Raw genomic sequence first — 11,527 nt, 5'->3', positions numbered from 1 at the left:
GGAGGGGGGGCCCCGGGCCGCGGCCTCCTCCCGCCGCTCTCCTCCCTTTGGCTCCCGTTCCGGCTCGCGGCTCTTGCATTGTGTGGTGTGTGCTAGTGTGAGCGGCTCGGCTGGGGGCATGGTGGGGCTGTGAGCCGGGGGCAGCGCAGACCCCCTCACCAATACCTCTTTACAAGAGCTGCTGCCAGTGGTGGAACCTGAGGGGCCACGTGCCCCTCCATGCTCAGGCTCGCTTTCCTCTCTTGACTCTCTCCGTTTGCCTTCTTTAAGGCAGGGGCTGTCAGACCTGCTCCCTCGGGCTTTGCAGGGGCCATGCCCCCTGCCTGGCTCCCCCGAGAAAACTGGGAGTCCAGGCTGCCCTCCTGGCTTCCAGCACCTCATGTCCCTCTTTGTGTCCTCCATAAAGCGACCGCGCCAAGCCCCACCAGCGCTCTGTGTCAAGGATGTGAACTTCAACAGCACCCAGGCCGTCTCATTTGCCCTGGCACACTGTGATTTAAAAGGTTTTGCTGCAGAGGGGTTTAGCGGTGAGCTGCAGGGCTCCTGCTGCTATTGTGTGGGGCTCTGGGGTGCAGGCTGGTCCCATGGGGGGGGGGCTGGCGTCAGTACCGGCAGCTGCATGGGGATGGGATTTTGCACCCCTGCCCTCCCAGCCTCCCCTGCACCCCGGGGTGAGCCTCCCACCCCCTTGCTGGGCGGATGCTGAGGGCGGCAGTGCTGCTATGGGTGCTGGCCAGTGCCATGGTAAGGATGCTCTACCTCACATGGGACACCCGGGAGCGGGGCGAAGGGGACACTGCCCCTCCATGCCAGGCGCTGCTTTGGCACATGTGGGTGTCCAGCCCACAGGACTCACTCCTCCTTGCCCACCTGCCATACACAGACCCTGTACGCCCTGCCCAGCCCCATAGCACAACCTGGTCATGCTTGCTTAGCATCACCCCTTGGCACATGCCGTACCCCAGTGGCAGCTAGCGGCACCCTCTCCAGATCCCGCTGCCCTGCGGCGGGCGGCAGGGACCCACAGGCAGCGATGCTCATGCTGGAAAGTAAAGCACCCTACGTTGCGTCAAACCTCCCCTGTGCCCGTCAGCTTGGTCAGGCATGCAGCAGCCGGCAGAGCGTGGCAGTGGGCAGCAAGGCTTGCAAAGAGCCCCAGCGCTGCCTGCTTCAACTTGCCGCAGAGCATCACCTTCCCTAGGGCTTTGGAGGAGGGTGCTGGGCGCCAGCAATGCCACCCCGCATGGTGGTGTCCGAAACGGTGGCTTGGTGCAGCCTGGCGGACGAGGGAAGGGACTGGGCTGGGAGTGTGGCATGCTCTGGGGCCCTGGTGTTTTGTTGTTGGGTCATTGTAAAATAACGATGTACATAACGTGGCCGGCGTTGGCGAATGGGTGCTCTCGAGTGCAATAAAACGAGAAGGACTGGCCTGTTCCCCAGCGCTGTGGTCCCTGCGGAAAAGATGCACTCAAGCACAGCAGGACGGGGCGGCTTTGTGTTCAGGGGAAGGAAACGTCTTCAAGTAATGGCTTTACCCCCATCCGCACCCCGTGGGGGAGAAGAGGGTGGCCGGGGCCAGACCCTAAAGCTGGCACCTGGCAGAGGTTCGGCTTGCGAGGTCTGTAGCAAATGCCAGCTACGGCAGCTGCGGTTGCGGGGTGCAGCCTAAGCAAAGCATCTCATGCCTTGTGGGACAGCTGCGGTCAGGGGCCAGAGAGGGGCTGAGGGCAAGCACACAGGGATTTCCATGATTTATTTGGGAGCAGTTCCCTTGTGTCCACGGGCCCAGCACCTAAGGGTACTGGTTGCAAGGTGCACATGGCTGTCCATCATCACTGGAGCAGAGGAGACAAAACACACAGGTCTCTGCGGGGTTTTTTCCACCTTTGGGGCCAGGCCTTGCAGACCCTGGTGCTCACAGGCCCTCGCCCCCAGCGCGGGCAGCTGCCTGCACATTTCTAGGTTGTCCCCGCGCAGGACGTGTGGTTGTAGTGCCCGCAGCACTGCGTCAGGCACACCATGCTTTCCGCCAGGCCGGCCCAGTCTCCCGTGAAGGAGAGCGTCCCGTTCTCGAGCACCGAGCTGGAAGGAGAGAAGCATGGTCTGGACGAGCTGCTGCCCCACCACCTGGGTCCCCGGGCAGGACCATACAGCTCTGGGGCCTTTCACACCCACCTGGCAAAGAGCTGCTTGCAGCACACATACATCGTGTAGCTGGTAGAGCTGAAGTTGGCGGTGCCGAGGAAGGTCACGCAGTTGCCCACCTCCGTTGGCACGTGAAGGAGACCTGGGGGACAAGGTCTTCTGGTTGCGGCTCTTGAGGGACATGCGTGCAAATCCCCTACCCCGAGCATGCTTGCAAATCATGTACCGCAACCCTGCTCACAAATCCCATACCTCGACTATGCTTGCTTGCAAATCCTGTACCTGGGACTGTGCTTGCAGGCCCCATGCGCCGTCCCACCTCACCCCCAAGATGGTTGCAGCAGTGGCCCCAGGGAACTCCTTGCAGTGCCCCAAAAGCTGCCCTTGAAATGTCCCTGTCCCAGCCCAGATGAGGATGAGGGGCCCCAGCAGAGCTATTGGGCTTGGGCAGGCCCTGGCAAAGCCATGAGGGGAGAGCAGAGGGTTTGGAGGCCCTGGCAGAGCAATGGGGAGGACAGGCCAGCCGTCCCCATCCCCGCACCTGCATTTATAGGGGTCTTCAGCCCTTTGCCTGTCCCTCCCCGGTTCTTTCTGGCCCCGCTGGCAGTGGGCAGGGACCTACCTGCCAGGCAGGCGTTGAGCATGGAGACGCAGATGCCAGTGAGCAGGGCTCGCAGCACGACGGAGGCCAAGTCGCCCTTGCGCTGGGGTACCATGGAGGCTGCAGGGGCAAAGCAGAGACTGGGGCGAGTCAGATCCTTGCTCCAGCTCTACCGCAGGCTGGGAACAGATAGGGATGTCTCCCAGGTCTCCAGCTGGCTCTGCTATATAGTGCCCTGCCCACCCCAACCCCTGGTGTCTGGGGGACATGGTGATCCCAGCCAGCACCCAGCATGCTGTCTGCCCGTCCTGGCAGCGGTGGGTGCTGGCAGAGCGCTGTGCCCACCCTGCACCCATGGGTGATCAACCAGAGCTCGTGGCGCTCCCAGCACTGGAGTCTCTGCTCTTTGCCCCATGACTGGGTGGCACCTGGGCTTGTGGCACATGCACGTGCTCTTGCCCACGGGTGCAGTGCAAAATCATCCCTATCACCTCATGCAAATCTTGTTTCTTATCTGTGTGCTGGCAGAGACCGAACATGGAGGCTTGAGGGCAGCAAATTCACCTGCTACAGCTGAGCCCTTGCTCCCTGGGCCCAGGATCGCCCTGCATCATGCCCAGGCACCTGGGACGCGGGTCATGCTCACCTAGGCCTCCCAGCATGATCCCGATGGAACTGAGGTTGGCGAATCCGCAGAGTGCAAAGGTGGCGATGCTCTCAGCTCGTTCCTGGAGGGCACAGCGGCAGGGGATGGTGACCTCCACCCAGGAGCAGCCCCAGAGCAACCTGAGCTGAGCACCATGTCGTAGCTCCCAACCCAGCCAGACATGATGGAGATAAGTCCCCCACCCCAATCCTTTCTCCTTCAGCTATTTTTTGGAGCAAGGATGCAGGTGGTAGGCAGCCTGCCCCTGGGAGAGGCTGGGCTGGGGGGACAGGAGGTCCTGTAGCACCATGATCTGCCCCACCAAGGAGCAGGATAAATGGAAAAGGCCTTCACTGGCTCCTTCAGGATGACCCCGTACCCAGCAGTTAGTGTAACATCCAAGTCTAGTTGGCCATAGGTGCCCTCCCACCCCCAACACCACCATCTCCCTGCCTGCCCACCACCCATCTGCCTGGCCAGGTCCCATGCCCCATTTTGGCTGGCTCCATCCCTGCCCTGTGCCCGGCAGGGTGGCAGGTGCCCCTCACAGATATCCACTGCTTCCGGCTCCCATCCCACTCCTCCAGGCCTGACAGACGGTTCTTCTTGTACGTGGCCAGCTGCTGGTACGCCACAAACTCGTTCAGGAAGATCTTGATGCCCAAAAGCTCGGCCACCAGCGGTGAGTCTGCCCAGTCAGCTCCCATAAGAAAGGCCACAGGCATGAGGACGTAGGAGCAGATCACCTGGGAAAAGCATCCCAGAAGGGAGCAACTCAGAGCTGACCACCTGCATAGCCCCTGGCTTGGACACCCGCTGCTAGCATTTGCCAAACACCCAGCAAGGGTCTCGGCAGCCTACTGAGGCGGTGGGCACAGGTGGGGATGGGTGGAGGATGCAGGATCTGGCAGCCCAGACCATGGGGCTAGCCTTGGGGATACCTGGAAGGACAGGCCCTTGATGTCTACCATCTCTCCGAACCAGCGAAGGGCAGAATTGATGAACTCCAGCACCGCCAAGAAGGCAATGAGGTTGGCCGCTATGTTGGCCACGAGCCCCACGGAGGCGGCAGCCCCGTTGCTTGCAGCTTCCAGGATGTTCTGCTCTTCCCTGCGTGTAAAAAGACCCCAATGGGCTCATGTGGCCAGGCATCCCCTGTGCAAGGTCAGCTCTCACTCCATGGATGACGGCACACCACAGGCTCTCCCAACCTTGGGCCACCCGCAACGTCCACTTGTGCCCCCAAATTGCCCCCACGGCTTCCCTGCACTGGCAGGACGCGTGCAGCCCCACTCCACCATCCCTCTCCTCACACTCACCCCCTGGAGAGGCGGACGCTCGCTTTGCCCTTGAACTTGGACTCTTCCACTTCAGGGTAGATGAGTTTGGACATGGCGAGGGCACAGGGCGCAGCCATCACGGAGGCTGCGATCAGTGATGCTGCATCTATCTGCAACGTGCAGACCGTGGGCTTAGGCACCTCTGTGCAAGGCTGCGCCCCGTGACGTGCCACCCCAGGGCACCCCAGCACATGGCTGGCATCAGCCAGCGACGCTCGGAGCACTTCAGGGCTCTCAGTTTGCTCAGGGTGGGAAAAATATCTCCGTCCATGGGAGAATTTTTCCCACCTCAGCCGGCCACAGCACGTAGGGCAGCTCGCCTGGATGGCAGCAGTGCTGGAGCTGCAGTGATCGTGGCCTCAGAGATGTTAACCTCTCCTGCTGTTTGACCTAATCGTGATGATTCTTGTCCCTTCCTTGTCCCTTTTTATCAGTATCAGAGCAATAGGTTGTGCAACATTGCGAACTTCCACCTGCTGACGAAGAGCCAAGCTCCCAGCCTCACCCCTCCCCTGCCCACAAGTGGCAACGTCTCATTTCTCTGACCTTTCACCCTTGGCTCCCCATTTAAGGAGACTAATTAATGTTTAAATAGCAGGAGCTTAGCCAGCAGGTCGAGGGGAAGGTTTATTCCCCATTACAGAGCACTGATGAGGCCACGTCTGGACACCGTGTCCAGGGCTGAGACACTGATGAACGGGAGAGGGCATCCCCGGGGGGGTCGGTTCCAACTACTTAAAAGGGGGTTGGAGGGAAGACACTGCTCAGAGGTGCCCAGTGAAAGGGTGAGAAGCAACGGAACAGCTTCAGTGGGGAAATTCCAGTTCCTGGATATAAGGAAAAAATTGTTCCCTGTGACCGAGGCACCTATGGGGTGGACCAGAGAGGCGGGGGGAGATCTCCACCCATGGGGATGTTCACCACCAACCCAGACAAGGGCCTGGGCATCCTCTTGGGCTTTGCCATCACCTCATTTGGGCAGGAGGGTGGATGAGAGACCCCCAGAGAGTCCATCCAGGCTAAATTATCCCGTGATTCAGTGAGATTTGCCCTGCTCACTGTGCAAGGACTCACAGTGATGGTCCCACGGCAGTGCCTTCTACCTGGCAGGGCTCCGGGGTTTTGGCCAGGCCAGCAAAGGCTGGACATGGAGGCACCCTGCCCTTATCCTGCTTTTGGAAGGGGACCATGGGACACTTGATGGGGGTCTTCTCCCACCCGCAAGTCCAGGGCAGTTCTGGCATGTCAGGACCCCATAGCAGGGAGCATGTGGCATACATCTGCTCGTGCACTCACCCCAAAGGATATGTAGGCACCCATCACACTGCCTGCAATGGTGGAAAAGCCACCAGTCATCACAGCGTGGATTTCTGAACGGGTCATGTCTGCAAGGTACGGGCGGATGAGCAGCGGGGCTTCGGTCTGCGAGAGAGAAAACCCTGTTGTCCTCGAGACAGGGCCACGCAGGGCCACAGGTCTCCTGGGAAGGGAGGAGAAGACCCTTCCTTCAGGGCAGGGTCAGCTGCAAGGGCTGAGGAGCTGGATCTCCTGCCCAGGACCTTACCTGTCCCACAAAAATGTTCCCTGCCACACTCAGGGTCTCAGTGGGAGTGGTGCCCATCGAGACCTGAAGCAGCCAGGAGATCTGGGGAAAGACAAGGCCACCATGTTCGCAAAGGCTCCTCGCACCCTGCCACCCACCCCATGAAGCAGGGCACTGTTTGTGATCTGCGCAGAGGTGATCTTGGGAAGCGCCCACAGACCAGGTAGCAACATCAACTCCAGGGTTGGGCTTTCTCAGGAGGACATGCAAGAAAGAGGGGGTTTGTGTCTATTCTTTTAAGCAGGACAAATCACCCCAAATTAGTACCATGCCAATTTTCCTGGGACATCCCTCAGCTGATCACAGTAGTCAGAGAACCCACCAGGTTCTTCTCCTTTCCACCACCATCCCAGAGCCAGGTGTGAGGCCCTACCTTGACAATAAGCCACTGCATGACACCGAGGTAGTAGAGGATGGACATCACACAACTGAAGAAAACAACAATGGGCAGCGTCTGCAGGCAAGGCACCAGGGCACAGGGTTAAAGGAGAGCTGAGCAGCACATCTAAGTCACTTGGGGACCAAGCCCCTCTGTCCCATGAGCCGGGCACGGTGTGGTATTGCACAGCCAGCCCACGCTATTGGGGTGCCACAACACTGGGCCAGGCTGACAGGGGGGACAGGGACCAGTGCAAATCCCCCATGGCACTGAGGAGGTCCACGGGTGGGTACAAAGCTGAGAGAGACCCATCCTTGAGCTGGTTGAGCTCTGCTGCAGCAAACCTGGCTGCATTTAGCTCCATGCTCTCCAGGACCCAGCAAGGCAGCCAGACCAGAAGAAAACCAGGCTCTGCCTCTCCCTCCCCATACCCCATTCCCCAAGCTGACCTGAAAGGCAAAGACTTCTTCAGTGAGCTTTTGCCCAAAGACGAAGCTGGAGCCAGCTGTGGTGTAGCCCAGGAATAACTGCAAGTGGAGAAGTTACATGGTAGGACGGAGATCTCCATTAGCTCTTTCCCCGACATCTCACTTCTACCTAGCAGGGGTCTGCACCCCCAGCCCCACAGCTCACTTCACCGCCCTGCCAGAGAATGACCCTCTGAAACCTAAGCTGGGGACACTGGCGGGCTGCCTCCAAGCCACGGGTCACTGTTCTAGCCTGCAAGGAAGACTGCACCGAAGGGTCTGGGCTGCTGCAGAAAACCAGGAAAGAGCTGGCTTTCCTCCAGTCCCAAACAAAAGTGTTTGTGAGCGTGCAGTCCCTGCAGCTTCTCCGCCCCATGCCACCCTCTGTTCTTCTTGCTGATCCCAGGGGGGGCTACATGGAGGGTGCAAGCACGGGGTGGGGTGAGCAGATGCAGTACCTGGATCTGGTCACCCAGCCACTGGAAAGCTTGGACGCCGGGGGTTGTTCGGAGGACGAAGAGTCCAAATAAGAACTCCAAGCCAATACCCCAGGAAACTGCTCTCCAGGGCACCTGGGGACCAAGAGCAGAACGGGGACTGAGATGTTAGCAAAGCCTACAGACTTCCCTCTCTGGCTTCCTGCCCCTTTGACAGCTGCACATGGCAAACACCATTACATTGTGCCCCGGGTGAGGGTCATGGGGATACTAATAAAGAAAGTGTCACAGAAACCCACAAACATAGGTTGGTGATAGAGGAAGAAGATGAGCTGGTGGGACTCAGGTGGTGGAACATAACCTGCCAGGCTTACCCAGGAGGAGACGAGCACAGAGACCTTCTGATGGTTTGACTAGTAGTACAGACCTGCTAGATCAAAACTTCCCCTTCATTAACCCTTTGGACAGGTGGATGGAGGGATTGCCCAAAACACTGAAGCAGGTTGGGTTGGAAGCCACTGGGACTTCAATCACTTCTGCCCAAGTCACCCAGGGCACCCGAAGCTCAGGCCCACCCTCCACCCACAGGCACCTGAAGCTCAGGCAGGGGTCTGATGCTGGGTCTCTGGGTCTGACCCACTATGAGGGACACAGTGGAAAAACCAGGATGGAGGCACTGTGGGGGAGCCCTGGGTTGAGCAGTGGGAAGGAGAGCAGTGAGGTGGCTTTGGGGCTCCATCCACCCAACCAGCTCGGCTCCCCAGGCTGTGCCCAGCTCTGCCCAGGAGCCCTGCTGGGCTTCTGCTTCCTCCAGGGAGCTCCAGCAACGGGCCATCAAGGGATGCCAGTGGGAAGGAAGCACTTGTTCCCCAGTGCTGGGTGGCCACCTCCTGCGAGGGGACCAACGGCCAAGCCACACCTGAAACACATACTGCGCCGTGGTGCTTGGAGCAGGCAAACAGGAACAGCACCAAAAAGCAGAAGCCAGCTAATGAGATGAGCTGCTCTGGATTTCTGGAGTTGTCCAAAGCCAGCCACGTGATCAGGCCTACCAGGTGGCCCACCACCAGCAGCCTGCAAAGGAAATCCCAGACTGTCACAGAGAGGATGTCCCCATGGGGAGAGCAGCTCACGAAGGGCAGGAGCTAACTGTGGGAGATGCCACTGTAAGGTCCACGCATCTGAAGAAACCTGGGGCTCGGACACAAATGAGGGGTGTGAATAGCCATCACGCTACTAAGGTAGAGTAGTAAGACGTTTCTGCCAAGGCTTTTAAGTGGTCCCCAGGCTGGGCCACGCCTCATCGTTCATGGGGTGCCTGCACGGCACTAGGGCACGTACCCAACGCCACCGGCTGTTGGTCATGCTGGCAGGGCAGCCACGGGAGAGGGGACATGGGCGCTGGGAAGGATCTGGCCCTGCCTTTTCCTGACTCACCATTTCAGCCACGGCCAGAGCTTTTGGAAGCCTTTCCAAATGGGGCTGAGGAGCAGCAATACCTTTGCCCCACAGTGCTTCTTGAAGAGGCTCCAGCAGATGAAGAAGACAACCACAGCAGTCATGACAACCAAGGCAAGGGCTCGCTGGAAGTTGAGCCAACAGGCCGCAATAAAGTAGCACAGGTAGGCTGGAGAAGGCACATTGGGGGTCAGAAACATCAGGGCCGTAGGATCATGGATTCATAACACTAACCGGGGCCAACAAGGAGGTTCATTTCCCCCAAATGTCCTTCCCTGGCCACCCCTGAGGCTCCCATCTGTGCGCGAGGAGGACTTAGGGAGCACCACCCCAACAGCCAGGCTCACTGGTGACAGCACCTCAGCTGTCTGGGGGCACATGGCGCGAGGAGAAGAGGCACAGCAAACCCTTTGCGTAGGTGGAGGAAGGGGAGGAGGACAGTGAGGTGCAGGTAGCCCTCATGGACAGGAGTGGTGGGGTGAGGAGGGGGCAGGCAGTGGGGCTGGTGAAGAGCGGATACAACCTCCACACGAGTGGCCATGCCCAGTGCTTGGAGGCTGGGGGCAAGGCCAGGAAAAGGGATGTGGAGATGGAGTCTCAGTGCCGGGAAGTCCTCACCTACTCCAAGGAGCCCTAGGAGGACCCTTCTCAACACCTTGACATGAGCCTTGCAGAAGCGCTTTGCCTTGGATGCCGGCTGCAGGGCCTTCCTGGGGAGAGTCACATGCCAGAGAGGTGAGAGGCGCAGAAGATGTATCCTGAAGATCAACCCAACCCAGCTCAACGGAGCCAGGTCATGACCATGCCTCCCAGAGGGCGCCTGTGGCAGCAGCATGGTGGTAGAGGTGTGCCGTGGCCTCTAGCAGCTCTGCTGCCCGCTCCCAGGAGGAGTGAGCTGGCCTCTTATGGCAGGGGGGGGCCCCGCACATGGCAGGGGAGACCCCAGCACACACCCCAACGCCCCGGGCACCATGAGAGGAGGCTTGCTCTGGGTGGCTGCTATGGGGACAGAGACCAGCCACTGCCACCCTACAAAGCCATCCGGAGCCATCAGGCACTGTCCCCTCTACGTGGTCAATATGACCCTACCCTGCTCCCAGATCAGGTCTGGCTCCAGGAGAATCGCTGGCCCAAGGATTGCAGACTTGCTATGACCACTGGAAACACCCCCTCACACATATCTCCAGGGGTTATCCTACCTGCAGTAGGAGGAGAATCTCCCTTGCCCTTCTCCTCTCTTCTCCTCTTTGCTCTCACCACATGGACCATCACATTCCTGATAGAGTCGCTCCTCCCCCTGGAAAACATCATTAGCTGGAGCACCCTGAGCAGCTCCTGTACCCCGACAGGAGGGGAAGGGGGCACTTACCACGGAGCTGAATGCTGGGTTATCCGCGCCCTTCTCAAGGTTGTCCAGGGTTATCTGGTTTTCTTCCATCTCCAGAAGTGCCGCAGCTTCAATGTGTTAGAGAAACAGCACTGCGAGGGACCAACGCCAGCTGGGGAGAGAAAGACAGGATCAGCTCTGGGAAGGACGAATGTCCAATTGTGGGTCTCCGAGAGGAGAACGCCCTTTGCAGTAGGGATTCAGAGCAGTTCCTGCACCAGCACATCAAGGGACCATCCCATGGGGTCCTCAAGCCGTGGGGCTGGTGTGCTGACTTCTTTGTTCTCCTGTAACTCTGGGAAGGTCTTTGCTCTTCCACGTTTCCAAGAAAACACAGGAGAGGATTAGAGGAGTACCAGGGAGAGCTGGTACTCCTCCTCCTCCAAGTTGGTGGCAGTGGCCACAGGCCTCCGTGAGCCCCTTTGCAAGTGGGAAAAAATAAATCTGACTGCATCCCTCATGGAGAGCTCTTGGAGCAACCGAGTAAGGGAGGGAAGAAGGCCCCTTTCATGTTGATAACTAGTACGGTGCACGGCCGATGGGTAGGAATAAGTGGCAGTTTGCATGGGGACTGGTCCTAAAGGAGGATCATACTGCGAGAACTGGTCCAGCAAAGCCAGAAGAACCAGTGTTATGCCAGGGCAGGAACCCTTGGAGCATCCCATTTGGACACCCTCCCAGCCCCTCCTTCCAAGGATGAGGGAAGAGCAGTGAAGTCACAGAGAAGGCAGCGATCGACCGTAGGAGCACTTCTGTGTGAGGACAGAGGGAGCAAGGAGTTGTCCTTGCTTTGGAGGAGAGTCGTAGAGATCTGCATGGAGAAGGTGGAGAGAGCAGGGTCATCGCCTGCTTCCCGCAGTGTGAGAAGTAGGGCCCACTGCAGGGAGCGACCCAGCCCCAAATGAAACGAGCGGAGGTGAGGAGTTTTGGAGAACAACCCCCTCAACGTGGGACCTCACAGCAGCTGAAGGTGGCGGTGGGCTCCACGGGCCAGCGGAGCCACCAAGAGGGACCACTGAGGCGCGCCGGCCCCCAGCGTGTCCCTGGGCTCGTGGCTCCTCGGC

At 59.2% G+C, this 11,527-nt stretch overlaps 1 protein-coding gene across 1 annotated transcript; it reads right to left on the bottom strand.

Annotated features, from left to right (window-relative positions):
* Positions 1–36: 36 nt before the first annotated feature.
* Positions 37–10,514, bottom strand: SLC28A2 (solute carrier family 28 (concentrative nucleoside transporter), member 2). The gene is made up of 17 exons (XM_009323845.1): positions 10,446–10,514; positions 10,276–10,373; positions 9,695–9,786; positions 9,056–9,245; positions 8,551–8,692; positions 7,640–7,753; positions 7,164–7,241; positions 6,709–6,789; positions 6,297–6,377; positions 6,029–6,154; positions 4,712–4,842; positions 4,334–4,502; positions 3,941–4,138; positions 3,393–3,474; positions 2,768–2,866; positions 2,176–2,287; positions 37–2,082 (listed from the first exon to the last, which is right to left on the bottom strand). Exons 1-17 carry the CDS (start codon positions 10,512–10,514, stop codon positions 1,959–1,961), a joined length of 1,986 nt encoding a protein of 661 aa, XP_009322120.1. The 3' UTR covers positions 37–1,958.
* Positions 10,515–11,527: the final 1,013 nt, after the last annotated feature.

This window comes from Pygoscelis adeliae, unplaced genomic scaffold (assembly GCF_000699105.1).
Source record: "Pygoscelis adeliae isolate BGI_AS28 unplaced genomic scaffold, ASM69910v1 Scaffold365, whole genome shotgun sequence".
In the NCBI taxonomy this organism is placed as follows: Eukaryota; Metazoa; Chordata; class Aves; order Sphenisciformes; family Spheniscidae; genus Pygoscelis; species Pygoscelis adeliae.
Note: the sequence above shows the minus strand (reverse complement) of the source record. Positions and strands in the feature narration are given on the sequence as shown.

Coding starts and splice junctions, on each gene's coding strand:
- SLC28A2 (XM_009323845.1), bottom strand. CDS start 10,514: ATGGAAGAAAACCAGATAACCCTGGACAACCTTGAGAAGGGCGCGGAT. Junction 4,843..6,028: donor GTGCCTACATATCCTTTGGG/GTGAGTGCACGA, acceptor TGCACGTTGCAG/ATAGATGCAGCATCACTGAT. Junction 3,475..3,940: donor GCCGGAAGCAGTGGATATCT/GTGAGGGGCACC, acceptor TGTGCCCTCCAG/GAACGAGCTGAGAGCATCGC.